The sequence below is a fragment of the Polyodon spathula genome, chromosome 24 (genome assembly GCF_017654505.1).
Source record: "Polyodon spathula isolate WHYD16114869_AA chromosome 24, ASM1765450v1, whole genome shotgun sequence".
NCBI classification, from domain to species: domain Eukaryota; kingdom Metazoa; phylum Chordata; class Actinopteri; order Acipenseriformes; family Polyodontidae; genus Polyodon; species Polyodon spathula.
The window spans coordinates 11,780,124-11,807,520 of NC_054557.1; the positions used below are offsets into that span (position 1 = coordinate 11,780,124).

The 27,397-nt window shown below is 36.4% G+C and overlaps 1 protein-coding gene across 2 annotated transcripts in view; it reads left to right on the top strand.

Moving 5' to 3' along the window:
• LOC121298955 (S phase cyclin A-associated protein in the endoplasmic reticulum-like) overlaps positions 1-26,756 on the top strand; it is a 93,354-nt gene extending 66,598 nt beyond the window's left edge. For both annotated transcript variants that reach the window (XM_041226332.1, XM_041226333.1), the window contains 8 exons: positions 1,645-1,768; positions 5,264-5,496; positions 8,935-9,090; positions 14,160-14,397; positions 16,612-16,761; positions 23,167-23,358; positions 25,712-25,763; positions 25,918-26,756. In XM_041226332.1, the coding sequence (XP_041082266.1) occupies positions 1,645-1,768; positions 5,264-5,496; positions 8,935-9,090; positions 14,160-14,397; positions 16,612-16,761; positions 23,167-23,358; positions 25,712-25,763; positions 25,918-26,021 (1,249 nt within the window). In that variant the 3' untranslated portion in view covers positions 26,022-26,756. The remainder of the gene's footprint in view (positions 1-1,644; positions 1,769-5,263; positions 5,497-8,934; positions 9,091-14,159; positions 14,398-16,611; positions 16,762-23,166; positions 23,359-25,711; positions 25,764-25,917) is intronic.
• The last annotated feature ends 641 nt before the right edge of the window (positions 26,757-27,397 follow it).

Genomic DNA, 27,397 nt, shown 5'->3' on the forward strand with positions numbered 1-27,397 from the left:
TCAGACAAGAAACCTGAAATGGGAGGGAATTCCATTACCGAAAAGTATGGTTGGCAAGGGTATACAAATGTGCCTTTTTCCAGTTAAATCAATCCCTCATTTTCCAGGCTGGTGCAGTGCCCAGTATGCACAGCTTGGAACAGTTCTCACGTTACTTATGTGTTCTGACTGAATGGAGGCAGTATCGTAACTCCACTACACTCCAGTGATTCTTTTAAAGCTTGGAAGGTTTAGGGGTAGGCTTGAGCAGAACACATCTCCAGAGGCTTGATGGTCAGTCAGTTTTTTGCATATATCTTTATAAAGGCATTTATTACTTTTAATACAAGAATACCAATACACTGAAGGAGTGATCAGGGTTTATTTACAGCCAGAGCAATAAATGGTTGCTGTTAACGTTCTTTTGATTTAAGACTAGTGTCATTGATGTAGCATGGCATTTTGTTTCGGTATTTCCCAAACTCTGACACTGTAGTTTACCTAAGGTATTTGTATCCTCAAACTTAATTAGACTTGTGAGTCTTAATTTCAAACTGTTATTTTCATGAAAAGAATGTAGTAGAAGTAATGATACTCTTATTGTAGATGTCAATGACAAAGATTTAAAAGAATGTCTTCAAAAATGTCAAGAAGAAGCTCAAATACTAAAGATATTGGGAAATAAAACTGCTGTTATGATACCAGGACAAGAGATGGTATGATTAAAATTCAAGTCAGGATTTTGCTCTGTTTGTTCTTCTGAATGTTTGAGGATAATCCTATTAAAATTCATATTAAGTTAGCTTTAACCTGGCCATTCTAGCTGTTGTTACCACCAGATGTCTATCCAGAATAATATTTAAATACACTTCAAGTCCATGAGTAAAACTTAGGAATATAGTAACAAAATTATAGTTACATTTCTCTTTTCAATTAAGTTAAGAGGTTGAACATCCACGGCCCTTTACTGCAGAACAGACCGTATACCGGGGAACTGCAGGACCCTCACTGGGAGTATCATTAAGGAAGTGAAAGCCAGGCAAATAGAAACACACTTGCACAAAAGTAGCAAACTCAGTCGTGTCTTTGAAGAAAGCATTTTGTCTTCAGTTAAATATTCTCTTTTTTTAATGTTTGTTTATGGTTTAATCCCATGTTAGAACACAAAAAACTTTTTCATTTGGTGTAGGCAGATAATTATGCTAAGACTTTGCAGGTACAGTGTATCTTTTCAAAACTCAATTTTAAGACCACTTTTGTAGATAGTGCCAAGATTAGACATTTGCAGAGATCTGCTGAGGTCTTTTGTGCTTTACAGCAAGTTAATAAGTAAGCCCAGCCAAACTGAAATATTATGAACAAAATCATAGCCCTTTTTATCTGGGCTCTGTGCCATTTAAAGCTTGATAAGGCTTGGGCTTCCTCTTTCTCTCCGTAACAATTTTTTTTTAAGTATATGTTAGATGCTTAGTTGAGCTTAGTGCAGAACTAAAATGTTCTTTTGTCCTTCCATGTTGTCACGATAGTCACATCTTTTACATTTCTTACATGATTTGATATGATGTTTTTAACAAAAAGGTTAACCTCCACAAACGAGCACATGTAATGCTTCTATATTCAACCGTCTTAAGCTAGCTAACCCCTATCTTCTCTTCCTCTCCCCAGGTCCTTGTGCAGTGCTGTAAATACATACTACTTGGCTTGCAGTAGCTGCCAGAACAACTGCTCTTACGTTCTATTTGGGAACAAGATCACTTTCCTAGTGGACATGCTTATTCATCAGTTAACGGTATGTATCTACAAGAAGTCCTAGATTTAAATGTTTGTAACCCATTTTTTCAGTTGAACAGCTCTGTGCACATATCGGTCGTTAGGCAAATCTTTTGCTGGGGGAAAAAAAAAAAATTATTCACAATACACTGATTTGGAGGAATATTTATTTGGAACCCATAATGATTTGTTCCAATCAATATAAATGTTTGAAAAAGTGTTATAAATGCTAGGATATATTTAAAAAAACAAACAAACATAGGATTACTTCCTTGACTTTCTCTCTTACATAGCTATATGTTAAATTTTTACAGTTGTTAAAAATGTATACAGTGTATTTTCGTTTTACATTTGAAACCCATTTATTTCCATACAGTAATGCCATAACTAGAACGTAAAGCCAGAAACGTCTGACTTTTATTATATATTTTTTTTAATACTTTGCATTTAATATAGACTTTCCACACTGTATTATATAGACATGTTCTAGTCTATGATTCAGTGTCACGGTTAATTCAATTATTAAATAGAGAATCATTTTTAATTCCTGGTGACCTGTCTATCATAAGCTATTTAATCTGCGATCCTTTTGCATAAATGGTGGCCAAGTACTTTCATGAGCCAAGCAATTTGTTAATTGAAAAGTTACGTACATGCCTTGATTAATTTAAGTAGAACACTACTGGAATGGGCTAGATGCACATTTGTTAAAAGTGAAGACTCGTTCAGCCACAACCCTGTTTTCTGCTCAGGGAATGAGCCAGCACTCAGTATGGCTAGGTGCACATGAGAGGAAATCCTTCAGCACCTGCAGTGCAGGCAGTAAATGGCAAAAATGATGCCAAATACCTTTGCCTCTCATCCTCTCATTGTTACTTGTAATGAGTAAGCACCTGAACCACACTGCTGTGTTCCAGCTGGCATGCCTGTTTTGTCTTTTCCATTCCTAAAGTAGGTAATAAGAACCTGTTTAGTAAACATATTGCCTGTTGTGAGTTTTCTTTCCCGTATCACAGATTGAATCGTACACACTTATCTCTAAAGAGCTCAGATGTTGCTCTTTTGTCAGGGTTTAGATGGGGTTCATACTGCCTGTGTTTTTCTCTTCTCCTGCTGGGGATGCATATCCCTGGCAATGAAGATATGCTGGAGGCATCCGAACATGAATGGTTTCACGGATCCCAATTCGGCTACAAGCAATAATCATTTTGTGAGGGCTTTAAGTGGGCCGAAGGTGTAGATGATTCCTGGTGGAATTACCAAGCAGTCTTAATAATCATTTAATTTTCAGTACCAGCATTGTGCTTCTTGAAATATGCAACTTAACGTTTCTTGCATATTCCTGCTGTTGACTAATGAAACCTGTTTGATACGTGACCAAAAATGTACAACGCGTAAGTCTAGGTGCTGATAGATCTGTTTATTAAACATATGAAGAGTATTTTTGTATTGCCTCTTACTTGCCTCTTGCCTCTAGATCCCTTATTTTGAGTTTGTTGCATCAGGTGTGTGGCTGTGGGGCTATCTGCTACACCTAGTGAAGCCTCTTACGTTGATAGGAAGTTTCTACCTGCTAGAGGCACGTGCAGAATCATGTCAAAGTGTGTGTTGGTGGGCAGCATGAACCTTGTCCTGTGCTGCCCTGTATTTAGCACCATTAAGTACAGTAGCCCTCTGTATTTACCAATGCTGTCTATATGGCAATAGCCAGGAATCTTCATATATTTTTGATATCTTCAATAATGTAGAAATGTTGAAGTAATTAATTCAATGTTGTTTATATATGTTGATTTCCCATTAGATGATTTAATATAAAATGTCCTTAGTTAACCTCATTTGTTATCTCCACTGAGTTAGGGTGTCTTTTGGTTTCCCTTACTATCTATACATGCTTCAGAGACTTCTCACTGGCTGACTCCTGGCATTTAACCGGAAGTAGCCTGCTACTGTGACTTTTAACCACCAACTCATTATAGCCCAAAGCTAATGAATAATAAAATAACATGTTGTCCTTTGTCATCAAGTGTTACAAGATTCCAGTTTAGACTTTTAATGACCTAAAGAAGGGAGCAGAGGGGTATGTTAATTAAAATGATATAGCCTAATTTAATGCATTGTAAAATATAAGCACCACATGTTATATTACCATTTATCTCTCAGTTAGCAGCTGTTGATAACATTTGGAGTTGATCATTGTGATTCTACACTTCTAAGCATTAAATACATAATTTCATGAAATGGCAAAGCATGTAATATTAGTGAAATATTAGTGATATTAGTGAAATATAACACTATCGATGGTTTGAAATTGCTTTCCCATCAGTATGCACAATTTCTGTTAAACATAAAACCTTTCTGCTGGTCTATCATCACAAATTTACAATAGCATTAGCTAGCTTTGGTGCGGTTGGCATTATAATAATACAGCCTGACAGGCCTTGCCTGAAAGCTTGAATGTAGCTCATATTTTATTAATATTCCCAGTCATAATAAATGCAACCAGTTTCAAATAGAAACTGTGGAAACAATCTTACAAATATATTAGAGATCATTTGAAGAATCGTGCTTGTTTAGATGTTCAAACTTTAGGCAGCTACAATGAGTTAGGATTTTATCGAATCGTCCGTCTCTTTCACATATTGTGTACTGAATACCCTTATTTGAAAATGAGTTTGCCGTGGTTGGTTCTAGAGAAATCTGGGGTCACCAATCAAATTACTTCGGTATACAGCTATGGCCAAATGTTTTGCAACACCTAGAATTTTAAGATTGAGACATTAATTCAAACCAAAACAAACAAAAAAAATAAAACTATATGAACATAATTTAGATATTTAATTTAACATCATGCAATCAAACAAACTACAAAATGATATTGTGAAAGTGTATCGGAAGCCGTAGTAGTATAGTATTTCATGTTAGATGTTTGAAATGTCACATTTTTCAATTTTTTTCAGTTTTTTGTTAAGCATATGGGGAAAACTACAAAGCGGTATGTAATTCGATATGCTAATGTAACATTATTCAGCAGGTTTCATTCGACTTTATAAAGCAAAATGTGTTCATTCTATAGGGTGATGCAAAACTTTTGGCCACAGTTGTACCGTTTTGTTTTTTTTCTCATTTCTGCAGACACTATAGTTTGCTTTGAGGTCTTGTATTATCATTAATAAATATCATTTTTCAACATAGAGATGTCAGAACTGGACGTCTCTATGAGCTCCAGAATTCATCACAGCAGCTAATCCTGTTTAAAGATTTTAAATAAAAACTAAACCCAGCTTGCAGTACTGCTTTACCACTGCAACCAAGCAGCACAGGAGCAGGGAGAAAATGAGACCAAAAATCAATTGAGTGAACTTGAAAATGTAAATCCCAGTACAGGCAAAACAAGTCTGAGAAACACCTTTACAGGCTTCCAACTTTTCAACCGTGGAAGTCCAGCTATTTAACAGAGTGGTAAAGAGGTTTAGTTGATTTGGGGTTTTTCTTTTCTTTTGTCTTTCCCTTTTAGTTGCATGTTCCTGATGAAGATAAGACTATTTTTGGAAGGAGTGTAAGCAAACAGGTATTTGAAGGGCTGACAACAGGACTCCTTAAGACCACTGCATCAGTTCTGGGATTCCTCCTCTCCAATCTCCCTGAGGGGAACAGTCAGCCCGGCACACCCAGAATATCAACACAGGAAACAAAAAACAAGTCTTCCCCAAACGAGGCCTTAAATTGCAGGGTGCAAGACCTCATCAGGTAAAAATGAGTTCAAAACTACACACACTCGCTCGCTCACACATATACTCACACACATACATGCTCACATACTCTCACATACACATAACACTGTGGCTGTGTGCTGTTATTAACCCTTCTTGAAAATTTTAAGCTTAAAAAACATCTCTAGTGACAGCAGTTTATTATAATCATGCAGCATCAGAAGTATAGATTGATACATAAGTGTGGCAGTGATGGCTGCAGTGGGGACGTCAGACCAGGAAATGAAACAGAAACACAAAAACGTACGGGACTAAACTGAGCCACAATGGTGCTCGGCTTTTTATTTATTAATTAAACAAACAAAACACACCAAAACAAATGGGCAGAGTAAAATAACACAAACAATCATTATTATTTTTTAAAACTAGTACTTTAGTTCTACAAATGAACAACAACAATACAAATGAAATACATACTTAAATAAATTAATTTATACAAGGGGCGGGCACCCCGTCACAATAAGACACAGACAGTATGTGGGCAGTGGGGGTGGGAGGGGATCAGAATGGGAGATCAGGTTTGACTGTTGGCCACACGCTGGCCTGAACAGTCCGTTTCTTCTAAGGAAACACCTCTTTCAGGATCATTTAGTCAAACCACTTCTACAAAGAACCCCCCCCCCCCCCATAGTCTCCTTTCAAATATTTTGTAAGAAATTAGGCCTTCTAAAAATATTAATCCGGACGTCGGGGTTCTCTAAAATGTCCATAATAACAATAATAAATAATAATAATAATAATAACAATAATAATAATAACAACGTTTCATACTGGCATTTTAAAGTTTGTGTTTCATGCTAAAGCTTTGTTTATGCCTTTCATTCTAAAGCTTAAGACTAAAACTTATGTCTGTGTTCCATTTCTATTGAGTGGAGCCAAGATCTGCTGTGTTCAAGATGTGACACTGCTAGTTTAAGTGAGACTGTCTGTGTTTCATTAAGGACAAAGAAAACATACATTTTCAGTGGATCTTTGAAAGATTAAAGCATTCTTCTGCTGCCTTGGATTTCCCTAAAAATTGTGTACTTACTTGATGGTGGTCAGTTGATGCATCCGATTTTAATTATGAAAATATAAACCCTGCATCGGTTGTACAACTCATTTAAAAGTCTTCATGAACCCTTTCCTCCTTTAGAAACTTAATTCTTCCCTATTGATGCTAGTATAGCAGCTCAACAGTCATCAAAGATATATATTGGTCATACAAGGTTTTTACCTGACAAGATCAAATGAATATTTACAACAGGGTTAAAAGTGTAGGTGGCCATACATACTTAAACATATCACATTTAAATCTTTACCTGTATCTCGAGAGACAAATCTATCTATGTTGAAACCTGATATTAAAGTAATGCTACATCTTCAAAACCACTTGCCCAAATTTGATTAAACTTTATGAATTCCAGTTATGTGAATGTAGCTCACAGTGACTTTTTCACTGTTCTGACCGGCTGAGCTAGCAAAGGATATATCTTGGGAACCTCATGATGTGAAATTCTAGATGCTGTTGATATAGATGAAGGTAACCAATGTTTTCATGGCACCTTTTTAATTTGTTATCTATATTCTTGGTTGGGAGATAATGTTTGGTAATGGCTAGTTGCTGTTACAGGAACGTGTGTGTCATAAATGTGAAACAATTAGTATTTAAGTACTGATATCTGTGTTGAGACCAAAAGTTTTTTTTTTTTTTTTTTTTTTACATTTTGCAGACATGCCTTGTTTTCATTTGTTTCCACTCTGTATCAGATAAGCAACTTTTCACGGAGCCGTTCAGTGGATTTATACATTTCTTCAGTGTTAAAAGTATGAGGATTTCTAGATGTTACAAAGTCTAAACATTGGTGCACATGGAGCTGTTTTATGCATCTCAGCGATATCATGAATGATATCAGTAGAGTGTAAAACCAGCTGCGAATGACCATTGTTGTAAATATTATGGACTGTACAAAAAGATAAGCATGCACTAATGGATAACAAACAGACAAGAAGATTTAAAAAAGATGTATATCTTATCCATTAGTCCAAGCATTCTAAGAAACACAAATGTTTTAGTAAAATGCATTTACTGGTAGCATAAGTAACACGCTGTACAAGCATCTACATTCTCGCACAAATACTGCTAGAACATTGATATACCCTTCAAGTCTTCAAAGCAAAAAAAAAACAACTTTTGTATTCCTTTTGTCTCAGGAAAGTATAGTAAAGGATAAAGTCATAATTACAAGCTTTAGTTCAAGTGACAGGTACCCTGTAGAACTTTTTTTTTTTTTTTTAATTACTAGCATTGGAGAGCACCTCTTTGAGAAGATAAAGAAAAATATTTGAAGTTAAATTTTCAGCAGGCTGTTTTCTTCTGAAGTGAATAGGGATGACATGGTGGGAGGTCTCTTGATTGATAGTTTTGTACTCCTGGTCATATGACACTAGGTGGGCTAAGCCCAGGCACACCTCAGGGCAGCCATACCTGAGACGGAGACAGGGCCCCAGGCCCTGGGGCACTCTGGAGGGGCCTTGTGCTGAGCAGGGTGGTTAAAAACATGGAGACAGGGTAATCGTGCATAGAAGAGTGATTTGTTACTGAGTGGCCAGCGAGAGAATTCTCAAACCTGTCACCAAACAGACAAATTAGCAATATTATAATAAGTTTTCCCACTGGAAGGTTACCTTCAAGGTACCGTATCAGGTGTCTGCTTTGGTGTTTTGGGTACAAATTACAGTGTAGCTCGTTGTTCTTCTGGGGCTCAGGAAGTTCATGTTAAATATTTTAGTTGGATTTCGTAATTATTAAAGCTTTGAAATGCATTTTCCCATTTAGTATTTCCTTATGAATCCACTCTATAATGTTTTTATGAAGATTCCTAATGAAACTATACATATTTCTGTATCTTTTTTTTTTTTTTTTTGGTTGTCTTACAAAAATTCTTATTTACACTTGTTTTTACTTTTACCTATTTAAAAAAAAAAAAGACATGTTCTTGTTCATTTTTTGTTTTATATTGTGGCAACTACTGCCCAAACAAACAAGTTAACACCACAGTTTAGTTCTTCAATAAATACTGATCCTGATATCTGTTATGGGGTGTAATGTACAAACCACAGGATAAACTGAAGGAATGATCAACGAAACAATTCCTCTTTTCTGCAAATAATAAAAAGCTCTGACACCAAAAAGCCTCCAAACAGTGGGATTATGGCAGAACCCACTCAGTGGATCTCAGTTCAGTAGCTGCATTGAGAGCGTGAAGGGAGAACAGGTTTGTCGGTGAACTGCTTGACTATGTGTATCCCCTGTAAGTGAGTCTATGGGACACTATTTTTGTGGGTTAGTACAGGCTTTCTTTGATTCTAATAAGTAATATGTAAACAGTTTTTATTTTAATGAAAACCTTTGTCCTTTCTGTTTCTTTTCCAGTTACTTAGTGTATATGGGCTTGATTGACAAGTTGTATGGCTGCTTCCTCTCTATACAAGGCCCTGTTGATGAGAATCCAAAGATGGCAACATTCCTGCAACACGCTACAGAGCTCTTAGACGGCATGTGCAAGTTATGCTTTGCTGTGACTGGCAGGTAAGATGCCCAGTGGATGGGCTCCGTGGATTGCATTTACCTTGCTAAGACTTCTTGGGCTGGAATAAGCTTTTGCTTCAGTGCAAAGTTTGCTCCACTTTTCTTCTGTAATTACTTGATGTTAAAATATATGTAGTTGGTCAACTTAACAGCTCTCAGTTTCCATCGTAAACACAAAGCAAAATTGAACCTGATGATAAAATCTTCAATTTATTTGTGTTAATAAATGGTGTCATTTCCTACCGGGCTAAGATGGAAATGTTATTAATTACACATTACTGTTGTTGAGTAACTGTAAGTCTACAAGTCACTGTGTTTGTGTGTCTTGCCAGATTGAGCATCCTGATGTTAGTGTCACATTTTAGCCTAAAGGAGAGAAAACCCTGGTTTCAAAAAGACTTGTAGTGTCTTTTTGCTTCAATTTTCTTCCAGTCAGCTGGCCCATCCTTGAAACTGGATTTGTTTCCTAGAGATGAAAGCAGCGGACCACAGATCTATTCAGAATTGAATTCATTCATTCCTTTATATGACTTTTGACATTGCTATACCAGGAAACAACCTGCAATGATTGCATTTGACAACCTACAAATCAGTCTGCCAAAGCTGCTCCCGGCAGTACTGGGTTGCAATCCACAAACTGATTTACCTTTACTGTGTTGCAACTATAAAAAGCTCTTATAACATTAAGGCTATAAAAATGTATTATTAATTGTTTGGTTTATATTTAATACCTGCTGATAAATCTGAGTACATGTGCATCCATAGCAGTAATTCACACACACACACACAGACCCAGGACACAGAAATAGATTTTTTTTTTTTTGGTGGTGACGCGCTATTTTTAATAACACACAAAACAAAACAGAAACAAAAACAAACGCCTAGCTCCCTCGGAGCACTAACTAAACATATGCAGGTCCCTGACTAATGTGCAGGACAGCCAAGCTGTTTACCTGACATATAACACGAAAACAAAAACACGCACAAATGATCAAGCACAAGGTTTCACACTACCTTTTTACGATTGAACACAACCGGGCTCTTCACTCTGCAGCAGCCCCAAACAGACTGCTTCCTTTCTTTGTATACCACGCACCTGGCTCTAATTTTCATTTGATTAGGCTTTTGTCATCAGTTTGTTCAGCAGTAATGTGGCCATACATTTCTAACAGGTCACTGAAGAAATATGTATTTTATATTTCATCCTAGCAGCTACTACTCTCTAAAAACTAAAAAGGGTTTTCCCTCTCCATTGTTTAAAACACGAGAGGGTGTTTGCACTCTGAGAATTCATCTTTGCTGTCCTCTTTGTTAGCCATCAGAAGTCAGTTATTGGTGGCTGATTCTAATATTTTCAGAGTTCCTACCTGTCCAGTTTGAGTACCTAAACCAGTTTTATGGTTGACAAATTATATGACTGGATCTGTCACTTTTTTGTATATGTGGTAAAAAAAAAATGAGGAATTGATTTATGTTTGTCAGGAAAATACACTGTCTGTGTTGCTTTGCAAGACTCCCTGATTAACAGGAATTCCTGTCTGATTTGCTTTTCAATGCTTCGCTCTTTTCTTTGTCAAAATGGCCCGAGTTGGTAGTCTTGAAATAAGGCATTACCATATACAATTATGCAGTCAGTATTTGTGGTTATACATATTATATAAGATTTAAATGTATTGGGAGTTTATAAAAATGAAATAGATGTTTATATTTGATTAGTATAAATAATAGATATTAATATACAATTAGAAACTGCTGTGTTTGTTTCTTTCAAGAGTTCAAGTGGTTTTGAAATGTACTGGATAGATGGTACTAAAGACTAAAGCTTTCCCACAGTATGTAATGAATGTCCCTCATTCCTGCCCTAAAGGGACCACCCATATGGGGATGAGCGGGTAATTCAGCCTCTAAAATGGCATCCACAAATGCTGACCTGGAACCAGTACAGTGAACTGTTGATCTTAAACCAATATGCATTCCAATAGCTAGAAATAATCTCTTAAGTAGTTAAATTTGTTGAATCATGTTTCACAACTTTACCTGCACTTTCCAGCAGTGTAAGCCAAAGTCTAACCCCATTCTGACTTCTTAACATCAACATTCCATTATGTTACAGACTGTAAGCTCTCCATAAACCAAGGCTGATGACTGTACATTTCAATTTCCAGTATACAGTTGTGGGTAACCAAGTATTTGACGTCTTTATTGTTTATATTTTATGCACAGACAGGTCAAAGTCCAATTGATCATTAAAACATTTTAAATGAAGCTCCATTTATCAGTTTTCGGAGGGGTAGAATTGGTTTCACGGCATGGATGGTGTGTTCAGCAACTCGTATTCAGATTAGGTCTTTCAATTAACTAGGAGGAATTAATAATTTTATAGTTATTTTTATTGGAACTCTGTAACTCAATTATAACTATGGCACAGGGAGCGGACTGTAAAGTGTTCCGTATGTAATTAAAAAATCTGTAAACCTCATGAAAAACTTTTCAAACTAGTCAAAGAAGATGCCCTATAATCATAGGCTTCAGCTTTTCTTAATGTGCCACTGAATAGATGACCTAGGACTTCAGTTACCTTCTGTTCATAGTTTGTCCCCATTTTATCTACAAGGAGAAAGAAAATGTTGTTAATATAGCAAGAAACAGTGCTCCTACTCGCATCAGTGTTGTTCCTTGTTAGTTTATAACATTACCATTGTTTTACTCCTACTAATGTGTGACAAACTCTGGGCCAGCTGTAAGATTGATTGGACATCATGGACAGAAGTCTTTTGAATGTACTTCTTCTCAATTGGCAGCCATGCAGGTAAACATTCAGTAAGCACAGAAACCCAAGTAAACTGTGCATGCAGTAGCAGGTGGGCCCAGCAGGACAGAGATTCAGTTTCAGGTGATATAAACAGTATAATGGCAGGGTGGATGGTATGGATCGAAAAAGCATGAAGCTGAATGACTGTAATCGGTGCAAGGCTTCAGGTCTCCATGGCGTTTTATCTGAAGAGCACACCAAAATCTGCAGAGAATTCCTATTACTTCCACCTAGTTATTAGAGGCTTCTAACATTAAACAAACAAAGGCCCTTTTGGAATCTGTACAATAAATTCAGACACATTTGTCTCCAGTTCTGTCTCTGATTGTAGCATCAAGTGCTGACTTTTGACCTCTTTAGTTCTAATGGAAGTACTTGAGTGTCGATTGACATTGCTGACAGCAGTGTGTGCACAAGACTGTCGGGGGGTGAGGGCAGTTTGTGTGTGTGTTTTAATGTAAGTAAATAAAGGCAAAGTATTTTTTTTTTCGCTTTCATGCTATTACTTCTTTCACCTGTGAGGCTGGCCTGTAGGGCTGGAAGCTTTATGGGGGTCAGTCGTCTCTCTTCTACTGTCTTCTTGAGATCACAGAGTCACTGATGCAGCACTAAAATGTCTGCTTTTGGAGGGGGAGACTCAATGTCAGCGCTGGGCTTTCAACATCAAACGATTAGACGGGTTGGTTAGGACAATCCCTGTCTGTTTAAAAAAAAAAAAAAAAAAAGTTTCTATAGTTGGAACACAATAGCTTAAGCAAAACATGCACTTAAACACACTTATTGTTTTTTAAGATGCACAAATATTTTTTTTATACAGCTAAAGTAAGGAGCATTAATTTCCTAAATAGTTCAGAAGTTTATGTCTTTTCGTTTTGGAATCAGACTCTCAAGAAGGTAAAGCAAAACAAAATGAAAACTTTAGAGCCCAACTTTAAAAATATATAACCGCACATTTTTCCACCTTGGATACATACAAAACTGTATGATACTGTTAGTAATTTAGCCTGTTTTTGTACTGGTGGCTTGAACATATATATATATATATATATATATATATATATTTATTATTAGTAATAAGACAATCGGTAATCGAACAGATGTATTGTAAATATCATACCCATATCATTTCATCTTCAGATCCGTATATATAAGATAATAATGTTCTAAACAAATTAATCACCTTTCCCTGTCAAACTAAATAAAGTCGAAGACATTACATCAAAAATAAAGGGGGACCATAAAAACGTTCGTCAGAACGTCAAGGACTCCTCTGTCTTCACCTGCAGGGCTTAACATTTGTAAGCATATGAAGTCAGCCTGCACCAAAATCTGCTTTGGGTTAGCCTGGCTAACTGCTTCACTCTTGTTTTAAATGCCAGAAGAATATCCTTAATTGAATGGGTTTTAAAAATACTGAGGATTGCCAGAAAGGTGTTACTAACATCTAAAAATCCACATTGTGGGCTTTTAAAGGTTGAAATTTTTTTTTGTTTGTTTGTTTGTTTTTTATCTAGAAATAGTAGCGTGGTGTGCTATTTTCCTAGTTAGTAAATCTGCTAGCCAAGAAGGAGAAGAAAATGTACTATACTGTAGATAACTGCTGCTTTGTTTTTACTCCTGCGGTTTTATAAGTGGCATTTCTAGTTTACTGTCTCTGGTAACACTAGACCAACTTTTATGTCGGAGCTACCCGCTAAGAGAAAGGAACCTGGAAATAATTTTCAGGAAAGACACAGACGACGTAGCGGATATATATTATGCAAAGAAGGTCATGTCAAGATGTAAGGGATTGCGTGGATTTGAAGTTTTGAAGGAGGGCTGGGAGCTTCACTGCAGTACTGCTTTAGACAGCTTTTAGCTTGTGGATTAATACCATTTTGTTTAAGTTTGGCCAGTGACAGAGTGTAATTCTTCAACATGTGTATTTGGATGAATACATGTTATAACAAATATGGAATTTGTTTAAGTAGCAACACAAGTAGTTCCCATTTACATCATAAAGAAACAAGGTTCAAGCAAGTCAGTTAAACTAACCCCGCTCAGTCATAGGAACCAGACATCTTTATACTCCATTAGTGTTTCTTGCGATGTATTTTGACAAGATATGGAAGCCTGTTTATCTTTTAAAAAGCAGGTATACCTACATGCTGACAGTAATATGCATTGGTATTTAACTATATCCTGACTAATAACCAATACTGGTTATTAACACTGCCACACACCCACCTTTCTAATTAGTTCTCCTTTTCTCTGACAGGTCTCCTAGCATTTTTGACAATAAACGTCAGGATCCCACAGGGCTAACTGCCCTGCTTCAGTCCACTGATCTGGTGGGAGTGCTCCACATGCTCTATTGCATCCTCCTTCACGGGTCAACCCCAGATCCCAACACAGCCAGTTCTGTCGAGGGCTACCCAGAAAGCGTCATCCAAGTTGCCATCCACAGCATTCGCTTCATGAATAGTTTTGCACTTTTGGACCTGTCGGCATTCCAGGTAAATATGGTCCTTTTAAGGTGTGTTTTTTCCAAATCACTGTATTAAAGGTGTTGCCAAGCAGTCCTCAGATGCCTGCACTCATCCATTAGGCAAACAAACAAACAAACATACCCAGACAAACACAAACATAGTCTGCAAATCATTTAGACAGCTGCCCATTTGGAGCGCCAAAGTTGCCATTGGGAAGCAACATTTCCTTCAGAACAAAGCTGACCTTTGGTACATAAACTTGTGTGCCCTCTAACCTTTAGTAATCTTTTAAGGTTAGACACAGACCGTTAGGTCACAACATGGGTGGACATGTACAATTAGTATAGGAGCCAGTCCCAACTGCACCGCAGATGAGAAGTAGATGCAAATCCCTTGTGCTAAATCAATGACAAACAGCCAACCACAGAGGTGGACATATTGACATCATTCATTTTTTACTACTAGCAATGATCTCCAGCGATTTTGTCCCTTTAAGTGTATTTGAAAGATCTGCTTGCTGCAGTAGTTTCTTAGTAGTTTTTATATATATTTTTTAAATTAAACACTTTATTAACTAAAATTGTAATCACCTTGTGTTTCAAATTATACCACTCTGGTGGCTAATAGATACTAGGAAAGGTGAATCCTTTACTTGTTTAACTTTTCTATTCATGAGCAACATTGCCTGAGGTTCTGCTGGCTTCCAGTGCTTCAGCAGTCTGTAATTGGGTTTCCTATCAAAGATCTGAGGTTGGTTTTTGTAAAGAAGGTGCCTCTTAGTTGCAGAAGTTTATAAGAAGGAACAGCTTAATTAGGACAGTATGTATGGTAGGGACTGGAATGTAAACCAAAGGAGTAATTTCACTGCGTAGAAGATTATATAAAAGCTCCTCAGGTGTTATTGTTTGTGAGGCTGTTTGGATGTCCCTGTTGGTTTGATTTGATTCTCTCCTGACCCTTTGCTGCTCTGTCACTTTGACATGTTTAGTAAATACTGGCTGTGGGTTTCGGATACAATCTGATCTTTAGAGCTCTGTGACTGCATCCTCAAACAGCGACCTGAAATTGCATCGTCCGTGATAGTGGATTTCATTGTACAGAAGTCTTTTAAAGCCGGTGAAGATCAATCTCTGAAAGAACTGCAGGAATTTTTTTTTTTGTCATGGTTAAGCAGTTCTAGTTTGTGTTTTAATTCATTGATAAAATACATTTTATTGAAAAACAGTTGTGTTCGGGATTACTAAAAAACATTTGAAGTCATTTTTTTTTTTTTTTTTTAATGTCCAAAAATAAGCAAAGGTTTTTTAATTTTTTTTTTTTTTTTTTTTTTTTTTTTTTTTTTTTTTTTTTTTTTTTTTTTTTTTTTTTTGTTGATGGACAAAATATCTCCTGGTTACGGCAACATTGTGAATATCCTCGACTCTTTATTGAAAAACATTATTTCGTATCTTATTTCTTATATTTTGGTCATTAAAAATATATACACTCTTTTGATATATAAAATAATTTAGAAAAAATTAAATATAAAATGATGTAACCAACATTTTTTTCATGCGTACATAAAAGATTTATTACACAAAGGGCAAGCATAACTTCACTGGGGCTGACATAGGTGGATTCTAATCTGTAATTAAAAGCAGATTTTAGTTTTATACCATATTTATATAAAACAATGTGCCAGCCCTTAATGGAAACTAAATTGAGTGTTCTACAAAAAGCTTTTGCCTGCCTGAAACATCAGCTACAGTGCAGTAGCTGAAATCCATCAGCAGGAATAGTCAGGGTGAACAAGGAGTCATATCTTAGTGGACCTTCCTGTCTGGAGGCAGGCAATCGAAGTACCAAGTCGAAAAACCTGACGGACGAAAACATTTTGAGTTACTGCTGAACACCTTAAGGTCAGCACAGTTCTGTGGAATACCGACAGCAGCTTTGAGGTTGTAGTATTTCTGCCAATTCCAATACCTCCATGTGGTCAACGATCTAAACAGTATCTAAATATCCACAAACTCGTTTTCATAGTATTTATTTTGTAATAATAATAATAATAATAATAATAATAATAATAATAATAATAATAATAAAAAGCTTAAATAAGTTATCACTGGGGAAAAGTAGCAACAGTAGTCAAAAAGGAGGTAGAATTTAAATGTGCCTCTGTTTTAGATAATTCTGCCCCAGAATATATAGTGTGTTATTTTATTAAATGGTGTATAAATGGTTATTCTTTCTCCTTGTCAGTCTGTGTTAGGCGCTGAGGGCCTCTCTCTGGCTTTCCGACACATTATCAGCTCCCTGCTGTGGTATTGCTCCCATCACACCTGCGAGCACCTGCTTCATGAGGTCATCATTTGTATTGGATACTTCACAGTCAACCACCAAGACAACCAGGTAACTCATTACAAGCAGAATGGAGTTCCTTAAAACTGGGCAGTTATGCTTTTGCTGGAGAAGCTATTTTGAATTTATGTTAATTTATTGTGTTGCAAAAATAACAGGCTTAGTGTTTTTCTACTTTTTTTTAATTGTCTGTGTTTGTTCAGTAGAGAGCTTTTTGGCGGCATCTTTAGTACGTGTGTACTCTCGGTAGCCTGTGAAGATGCACTAATTAAAGGGAACAGCATTGCAAGGTTTTGTGTAAGGAAACACAAAAGCAACAAAAGGTGCCTCTTAAATTTTTTAAATGCCTTGGCACCAACAGTCCAGTCCAACAGTGTGCTCTCTGCTTGGCATCTCAAAGTGATCTATTGTTTCAGTTGAACAGGCAGCCTGTGTTGTGTTTGTTCTGAGGCGGCAGAGCCTCAGTGCATGTAGCCAAGGAGGATTACTCTGTTGGGCACTGGGTCTTAACTGGCTTGTATGCATGGTCCATATAGTTGGCATTGGTTCATGATCTGCCACAGTTGGTCGTTCTTTAGTTAAGTGAAGCATGTCCCATGATGCCAAGGGTGGACCCTTTAGGGAAAACTTTGTAATAAGAATAATGTCCTCATACATACTAAAGCCATTCAACAATTTACGGGCAGATTACAGATTCTAATTAAATTTTTGGTAGTCTTAATTAAAGAATCTGCTTGGATTTTATGACAGTTCAGTTCCCTTCCACCACTCCTATCCAATTTAATTATTCTGATGTACATAATTAGCATGTGCTGGCAATTGTTCATTTCATTTGCATATTATATTGGATAATTGAATGAGAGCTGATGATTAAATTAGTGGGGATGACAGATGATTCAGCTTTGTTCATACACAGAAAAGTTAGCTGAATGACCATGTTGGGAATAGCTGCTTTTGCATATTCATTTAATCCGAAAGCATTTTGTTAATTTATAAAAATCTGCTGCAGTAGTCTTTAAACTTCTGGTCTTAGCTGTAGGACACAAGCTGCTGTGTTACTTCATTCTTGGCCCCTTTTCAGCTGATATTATTAAAAATGCCATCAACACAAGTGAACAGAATGACAGGAGGAATAAAATACTTTCAAGGAAGCGCAGCTGTAGTTCTTTAAATCAAATTTATTTTACTTTTTTATATATGTGTTAATATTTCTAATTGAAGTTCTAAAACAAGACTGGGATTTATCTCCTGATCGTTAATATAGTATACATTGATGATAGAGAATATAGGTCTGTATATATGTCTCTTGTCTCCTCTTACTTTGCAGTATGCAATACCAAGATTAAACAAAGTATAACACTTGTGTGATCAATTTGCTTAGCACTGACACGGCAGAAATGCTTTTTTTTTAAATTGTTTTTTGGGCAGATGTATTTGTTGGAAAAAAAATCATAATAAGAACACATTCTTATTTTTAGTAAAATAAATATTTTCAAAATTGCCTGAATCACTTGTTTGTTTGCCTGCTGCATCTCAGTTGAGACTTTACCAGTCATTTCAACATTCACAGTAGGGTGTATTTGTCAAAATGCTTGCTCTTGCCAATTTACAACACATTCAAAAAAGCAAGATGGGTGGAAAGTCTACAAAGCCAGCCATTTTAGAGAGATTTCTGTAATGTAAACACAGCCTATCAATGTGGGGCCTGTGTATAATTCGAGCGTTATTTAATGCAAGGCTTATGGAGGGCCTCCTGATGTCCACACAAATCAAAAAAAGCAGAGAACTCTTGTCTGTCAAAATTAAACCCTGTCTCATTTTTTTTGATGACTTCTGAAATTAACAGGTAGGTAGCCTGAGTAATTAATGACTTTTGCTTGCCCCCAAATTAACCCACTGATAGAGTTGGCTGTCTACTTTTTTTTTTTTTTTTTTTAAAGAAAACTACCAATTTCCACACGTTACACAGTAGCTTTGGTTTATTTGAAACAAACAAACAAAACATTTTTTTAAGTTGTTGGCGTCACCCTACATGATTTGATGTGACAGCTTTCAAAACTAGTTCTGTTAGCATGATTAACCCCACCAATTACAGGCTTGTCACTACAGTACGCTTCCGACTGTTAGAGAAACAGAAACCTTGCAGCCTGAACAGCAGCCACAGTGAGCCCAGACGACTGCTCCTGACAATGGAAGAGACAAGTGTAAACACGACCTAATATGAATGAGGTTAAAAATGATTCATTCTTAGATTCCAAATGCAGTTCTTATAATTTCTAATTTTCATTGAACACCAGCAGAATGTACAGTATTATTATTATTAGTAGTAGTATTGAAATTTTATTATTATTATTTTTTAAATATGTTTGATTGGCAGTTAACATCACCATCTATATTTACCCCTTAATCAGCCTTCATGTGTTAAGTTTATAAGCTGCTTTAAGTTAACAAGATTGATTGAAAGCTGACAAAGTCATGAATCCTTTTACAAAACGGGAGTACGGACAGCGTAAAAAATAAAATAAAAAAAAATAGAAGATTTCTTTATGAATTATATTTTGTAATGGTACGAAAGATGATCCTGGATAGTGTTTTTGTTCCTGGAATGCTGCTGTCGAGGGGGGGGGGGTTTAAGAAGGATAAATGTTTAAAAGGAATATTTAGAACAGCTTTAGCCTTTCACATACTTAATATAAGCACTGGCGGCACAAGAAAGCAGCATTGACCTGAGGGCCCAAGTGATGACATAGTCTGCTGATTCAGTGCTGGCAGCTTGAGGTTTGTTTATGTATGTGCACAAGAAATAATGCAGATCATAAAAAACTTGAGAGAGACTACTATCCACAATGAAAACTACCCCTTCTCTGAGGATATAAATAATACGCTGAATTCACAATCTATTTACACCCTAATTTAAACAATAACAAAGGCATGTTTCCGTTTATATAGCATATTCCTGCAGTTTTTATAGTCTCTTGATTATTTCCAGAAAAGAGGCATAACTGACGTTGTGAATTTGAAACACAAATCCACTTATACAGAAACCTGGGAGATATTGATACCATAATATGTCAAATCATTGTGTGCGACTGGATTAAACATACCTCTTTTCTGGTTTGATATTATGGCACTAAGTTCTTTGCATGGTTCTTTTATCTGTGACTTTTGTGATCTTGATTTTGGTTGTGTGAAATGCCAAACAAAACTGAAAAAACACTAAGGAAATTCAAGCAAAGTGTCCCCTTTCATGATAATGATTATTAGATACCCTTGGTACTAAGCAGCATTCACTGCCAGATAGCACTGTAAGACATTTCAGCGTGAGAGAACCCCACATATTGCCAGAGGGCAGCTGTTGCAAGAAAAGAATGAAGAATTGCAAATTCCAGTCAAGTGACATCAAGGTACAAAACCAGATATAGCTGACAAATCCTGTCCTCCCCATTCTCATTTTTTTTTTTTTTTTTTTTTTACTTCAGATTAGTTTGAGGAGCTTCTTGACTATGATCGATAGCCTGGATGGTATTATAGATCCTCATTAATTATAATACACATATTTTACTAATCGTTTAGTACAGAGGCCTCCAAATGTTCTTCATCCGGGAGCTAAATATCACTTGTGCAGACCAGAGAGCCAATAGATTATTATATTTTACTGAAAAGTTGTGCTCAAAACACTTCAAAAATTGACACAGTGTGGATATAATCGAAAGCAGTTCTGACTGCAGGCTTATTGGCAGCTGCTGTATGTTTCTTGGGTGCTATCAGGTAGCTACAAGTGAGAGTTTAGGGGCTCAGACACAACCCTTGAAGCCTCATTTTTGTTGTGATCTAATTAGTGCTGTAAAACAAATGTATTTTCTAAAGGAACATAGGTATGCAGGTTTCAATAAAAAACAAGAAGTGTAATCTTTAATTGCCTTCAACAGAGGCTGCTTGAATCAGAGCATTTTAAGTATAGAGCACACATTTCAACAGGACTGTGTTGGGTAATAAACCCATTGATGGCTGCCCTGATGCTGCGTTTAGATAAGTACTTCAAGCAGTGACTTCCTTTCATGTTTGCTTTTTTCTTATCAGTAACTTGACTGTGCTTCCTTAATAGTGGCACCAACGTTTATTGGGAAATGTTTTGCAGAAGCTGCATTACATGCATAAGAGGATTTTTAAACCCAGAGGAGTGTATTGAAGGTGTGATGCTGTAAAGAGCTTGTTTCCACAGCCTGTGAGGAGCGCATTAAAGCCAATTGGAAATTGAAAACACTCAGTGGAATTGATAAAACTGTGAAGTCTCTCTCTCTCTCTCTCTCTCTCTCTCTCTCTCTCTCTATATATATATATATATATATTATATATATATATATATATATATATATATATATATATTATATCCAAATTATATTTAGTATGGTTTGTTTGAACACATGGGAGGTTTATATATGGTTTAAAATCGGCACACAGATGGTTAAAGGAATTCTCTGCTTTTCTTCCTTCCAGACAGGCTTAGTTTTTGTCTCCTCTCCAGTGCTCACTTCAGAGCAGACAATTTGTTTAGATTCTTGAAGATCCTGCACTGAATCTTGTAAGATTATGAGATTGCTCAGTGATTTGTGGAATAGTGTTCAGTGAACTTTTTTTTTCTTCCTCCAGCAGACACCAGTTGTGTTAAGTCCTGCTACTTCTGAATGCTTACATTTATGAGGCCTAGCACTGATGTTCGCAGGGGGAAAGAGTTATTCTTTATTTGGTATGGATTATAATGTTTGATGCCCTGTTGAAAGGTGCATTTTCTCAGTAAACCATTTTAAAATGTATTGAATGTGTTTCTTGCTGGTTGGTTTTTATTCAGTGGAGAGATTTATATTTGGTGAAGCATCAAATACTTTTAAATGGATGTCATTATTTTTATGAGTCCCAACTTAACCCTTACCTCCTTAAAGGCAACACAAACAGGAAACAGGACCCTCCTGGGGATATATATATCTATATATATCTAGTATATATATATATATATATATATATATATATATATATATATATGAGACGTTTGTTTTAGGACAGCCACTGGAAATCAGCCTTTTCAGCTTCTTTGTACAGCAATCAGGGGTAATAGCTTGATTCACATGGTGCCAAAAGTGAAACCCATGTTGTGCTCCTTTGTCCGTTACAAGAATCTTTGTTGTGGGAGCAAAAGCCACTTGAAAATGTCCATTTTATTTCCTTTGAGCATTGGTGTGGAACATAGTCCAGAAGTACTTCACCTTGAAATGATAAAAAGGTGAATTATTAGTTTGTTTGTCATGCTCTTAAACTCCTAAAGTGCATTATTAAACAGTGAGTGTATTCTAAGAGTATTGTTAAAAGTGCTTTAAAAATCTTGTAAATCCCTGTAATTTATGTCATTGTGGTTGAGGAGCTTCACCCTGCCCTTCTGGTTTCAATTTGAGCTCCACTCTGTCGGGGTGTGTACACCTGTAAAGCTGTGATTTTCCAGCTACAATTTACAATTGTGCCCTGCAGTTTTACAATGTTGCTAACCCTGCCTCAGCCTGCCTCCCAGGCTCTATGAAGAACCAATGGCAGGTCAAACTATTCTTTTGTTTTGTTCCTTTGTAATCAAACTAGTCTGGGAGTGATTTGATTTTAATATTGGTGAGCTGGGTTTAATGCCTTGATTGAAAGGGTTTAGGGAAGCTAGCAGGATGTGAGCCCAGCGAGGATTACATTAATGGTATTGCTTCATTTCTTAATGTGCTGATGACACTCCGTAACCGAGGCCAGCTTTATGACGAGAGCCTCATTTATCCAAACAGCCCTTGTCTGGGGCCCGCTACATTGATCGAGCTCACTGATAAAGCAGCACAGATTGGGGGGGGATCTGCTTTTAGAACACAATTTCCTCCTCTGTGGTTGTCTTAAATGTGATGGTATGGTGTTGTACAATTTGAACAGTTGTGGATTGTGGAGGTGTGAAAGTGCTGCAAATGTTTTTGTATATGGAACACCGTAGATTTATATTGTGGTTTTTGGAGTGAGAGGTTATGGTATCGGTCTTTGGATTGTGTTTTTACAAACATAATTCAGAAGTTAATATCTGGGAGCTGGTTATCTGTCTCACTCAGGAGTAGATAAAAACTAATAGGTATTAGAGTTACCCAGGCATTTTCCAAAATGTGCCAAAACTGGGCAGCATACAACCAATGGTTTGCCCATAGAAGCAATGTTTTTATCCCTTTTTACTGCAGATATGTAATTGGCCTACAGATTGTAAAGATTGCCGCAAAACACACATTGATTTGTCATACATTATTACTTTTCCCTTTTGTTTGATATCGTTTCCATTTATAGATGTGTGTTTTATCTTTTTTCAACTGTTTTTCTATTTGAATGGAACTGTACAATTGCGTATTTATTAACACGATGACATGAATGTGTTTTTTGTTCTGTGTGTTCCAGGTAATCGTGCAGTCTGGCCGCCAGCCCAGTGTGCTGCAGAAACTGTGTCAGCTGCCTTTCCAATATTTCAGCGACCCGCGGCTGATCAAAGTGCTCTTCCCGACGCTCATCTCAGCTTGCTACAACAACAGCCAGAACAAGGTCATCCTGGAGCAAGAAATGAGCTGTATATTACTGGCTACTTTCATACAGGTACTCATATGCTATTTGTATACAGCATTGTCTGCCAAATGCAAATTCTGTGACAGCCAGCTCGATGAAGAGCAAATTCACACCCTCTGCGTGTAGCACGATGGATGTTACAGGTCTATAAAAGCAAACTGAGCTTTAAAATCTTAAATATAGGTTGATCAGCATTGTCCAGTAGTGAAGAATGCCACCAAAGCATGATATTTTTCAACAGTTTGGCACTAATCTGCTAATCAAAAGAAACTTTGCTCTCAATCGGTGTTTGAATTTGATAACCCACATCCTTGGTTTTTTGGTTTTTTTGGTTTTCCACTAACTTTAGTACTCATCTCAGAGAGGTTCAAATGGCACAGGCTAGTTTCTTGAAAAGCAGAGATTTGGTCCTTTGCGGTTGGTTTGACCAATGTGGTGAAAGTGAAGGAGATCTTTATTCTGGTACCGTTGGAGTTTCTTAGGTCAACAGGAGGAGTATATGGAGAGAAGAGCTCTCTGCGTACTTGTTTGGACATTCTTAGCTTTTTCCATTCTTGATGCATACTTGATTTTGTTTACATCCTGAAGGATTCAGCACATAATTCACATAACTGAAGCCACTAAAGATCGCTCCTCATATATCTTTGCAGTTTTCCAACTGTATTTGTAACCTGAAAAATCCTTTTTGGCACAGCTGGGAAAAGAATGAACACATTCCTTCACATCATTTTTTCAATACAGCTACTGATGCTTTTAGCAAACAAATGTCTTGCTGGTCATTTATGCCGGATTTACCTGCCACTGGTAAGCCCTCCAGAACACAAGATCTCTCCTTGCCGCTCGAGCCTCTCGTTGCCCTGCTACCTAGATTATTTATTTTAAGATTCGTTTTTTATTTTTAGAGAAAAAATGTCACATTACTCAAACAATGAAAAGATATATGCAGGGGCTGGTATATTTCTGTTTTTAACTTGTATGGATTGCCAGCTGGTTAACAAAGAGTCTATGTTTAAATTTAAAGTATTGTGGGCTGCTAGTACATCACTTAGCCCTTTTCTTTCACACCATTTTCTTAACTTTGGTAAAAGGTTCTCATAAGCCTGTCTGTCGCAATTTATAAAAAAACATCACTTGTCATATTCTCGTAATATTCGAAGTGAGAAATCTTGGCACGCTCCTTTTTTTTCCTGTAACCTAAGCTTTCACGTATAACAGTTGTTGTCTCTGCAAGTTAACTCCAGCCTAGACTGGAACAATTTAAATGTAATTATTTGCTTCATTTTTACCTGACAGATGAAAAAAAGGTAAGAAAATTAGAAGATAGCAGTTGTAAAATAAGTGTTTTACAGAAGTTATTAAATATGAATATCAAGTCAATCATTTGTAATTAAATTCTAAACTGTTATGTAGATTTAATAATAAAAAAGCCAAACACTGAATAGATACTGATGTATTTTGTAAAAATACAGTTTTGCTTGTATGCACAGGAGATGTTTTCCATATACTAGATTCAGTAAGCATCATTTAATCACTTTTTATAAACGGAATGTGTAAATTAAACGTGTTTACGTCTCCATGTGATTAAGAGGCATAATTTGTATTCTACCATGGTAAGCTATTCATCTTTACTTTTTGTGTACTTCATCGCTAATGCCTTTTCCATATTGTTTGAGATGACCACTCAGCAAAAAGTAAATTCAATTGGATTATTTATTAAAACTGCCTGCAATTCTTTTTTTTATATTTAAATGTAGAAACTATTGCATTTTTACATTGTTAAGTTGTATGTTTGTGCATATGTACTTTGGAAACCTAGTTCAGACTAGAATCATTGGGTGTATTCAGAAGAGTTCAAATAAAAGCATCCTTGGATTGAAGACTGTAATGTAATGACTTTATTATAGTGCAAACTGGATTGGAAATAGCCCTTGCTTTCCATAACAGTTTAAAACAATACCAGCATGTGTACCACTAGAATTGATACTGTAAATAGTCCAGCCCAATGTGTTAAGGGTATTCTGTGCTGTGTTATTAGAAGATCCTCACCACCCTCCACGCAGTCTCTCTAGCGGAGAGTGCAGTGCTGTTCTAACGGAGAGCTTGCCCTGGGACAGTGCCTGCCAATGAGAACTCCAGTGAAACAGACTGCAGAGTGGTTGTCATTAATGGATCAGTGATTACTTTAGGGGAACGTCCAAAGCTTGGCTGGCATGCGGGTGAATAAGTTTTGGAATAGCCTGTTAATACAGAGATAGAATGTCTCTCTGTCCGTATTGGATACATTGACATTCTGACTGCATATTCACCTCCTCATGTACATGCATAGAAGGGTGGTTTTTGTTTTTGTTTTTAAAAAAGCTAATAACAGTGCCTTCTTTCTTAGGACTTTGCACCGAGTTCAAGCAAGCCTGAAAACGGAACGTCTCAGCAAGCAGGTAGCGTTTCACTGTTACTCTTTGTTAATGGTCAAGTCGTACTTTTTTCACTGATAATACAGGTATGAATTTTGACATGTCACAGAATTCACATAGCTGTGCCCTTTAGATGTGTGTAAATGTGTCTTCTAGTTTATTATTTTCTTTTTTTCAGAAAAGGTCTCCCAGTCTCTGGACTACCTCGAGCTGTCAAATCGTTTCCCCAGAGAACAATGGGATGCAGCCCTGCAGTTTTTTCTAGAAAAGCAAGACAATTGATTTTGTTAAATGGAGTGTAAATATTATTTTATTAACTGAATAAGTGGGGTGACTGTTCTCTTACTATCCAATCTTTACACTACAGTGAAATCTAAATATATTATTGAAGTGCACTGCAGCTCTGAGTGGTGTGGGATGGATTCATTAACAGTACAGCGTTTACACCAGTTTTTGTAAAAGAGCAAAAACGTTTTGTAACATTGGCATAGAACAGACTTTGCACAGCAGCAAATTGTGAATAAAGCTGATGCATTGGACTATTTTAATGTATCATCCCTGTCCCTGCTTATAGTAAAATGCTGCAGTAGGAATTATAAAATCAAATGAATAAAAACAAGAATGTCACAAACCAGAGCTGCTTTGTAAAGCTGGGGACTGTCATCATTCCCACTAAATTCTGTCATCATTCCCACTAAATTCTGAATTACTGGGAATGATCACTTTATTTAATATAAAGTGTCACCAAAATCAGCCTGGGCACATTTTGCTGTTGTTAAAAAAAGATGTTTTGTATGACCTTTTATTTTTATTTTTTTGTTAATTTCTGTAATTTGCACAATCCATGTATTTATTGTACATAACATTCTCCCTTTTTATTTATGAACGGTTGTGTTTTTTCCTATATTGTGTTTGTTTTCCTACCTGCTGTTTACCAACCCTGTGTGAAACTGTACAACGTTAATATTTATTTAGAAGTTAATGCGCCAGTAATAAAATAATGTGTTGCTCTTCAAATTGTGCCGTTAATATTCTTTTTGGTTTTTAACAAGTTTGAATAGTTTTAAATTGCTTTCAGACATATTACTGTAGCTTTGTTACAGTTGCATGTTCTATAAATCTGTCGGACCCATGGGGTATGTTTAGTTCATATAGTCTATTTTATAAATGAAACTTCTGTCATCAGATACTTGTATGAGGTTAATGAGACAGGAAATGCAATCCCGTTGGACTGACTAATTATCACTGCAATAGCGCAGAACTGAAGGGCCTTTCTGTTAGGGATTACACCATCTATATCCATTCTGCAGCTTTGGGCGCTGGTTGTTATCAGGCTCCTGGGAGAAGTATACTGCACTGTTTGTTTTTTTCTTCTGCTTATGACCAGCCTAGAAAAACATATTCAAAATGCTGATAAGAAGATGCTGACATTGAGCAACCCGTCGGATCTGATTGTACTAAAAATAATAATCTGGGTGAATTTGCAATGATATTTAATGATAAACTATGTATTTGTATTTGTTACCTTTTCAGCATTATTGATTTAATACTTTGGTTTACTCTGTAAGTTTCACTTTCAATAGCGTATTTGTATTACCTTGCTACAAAATCCAATGGTCATTGATTATCATTTAAACAATTTTAATGAGATACTTATT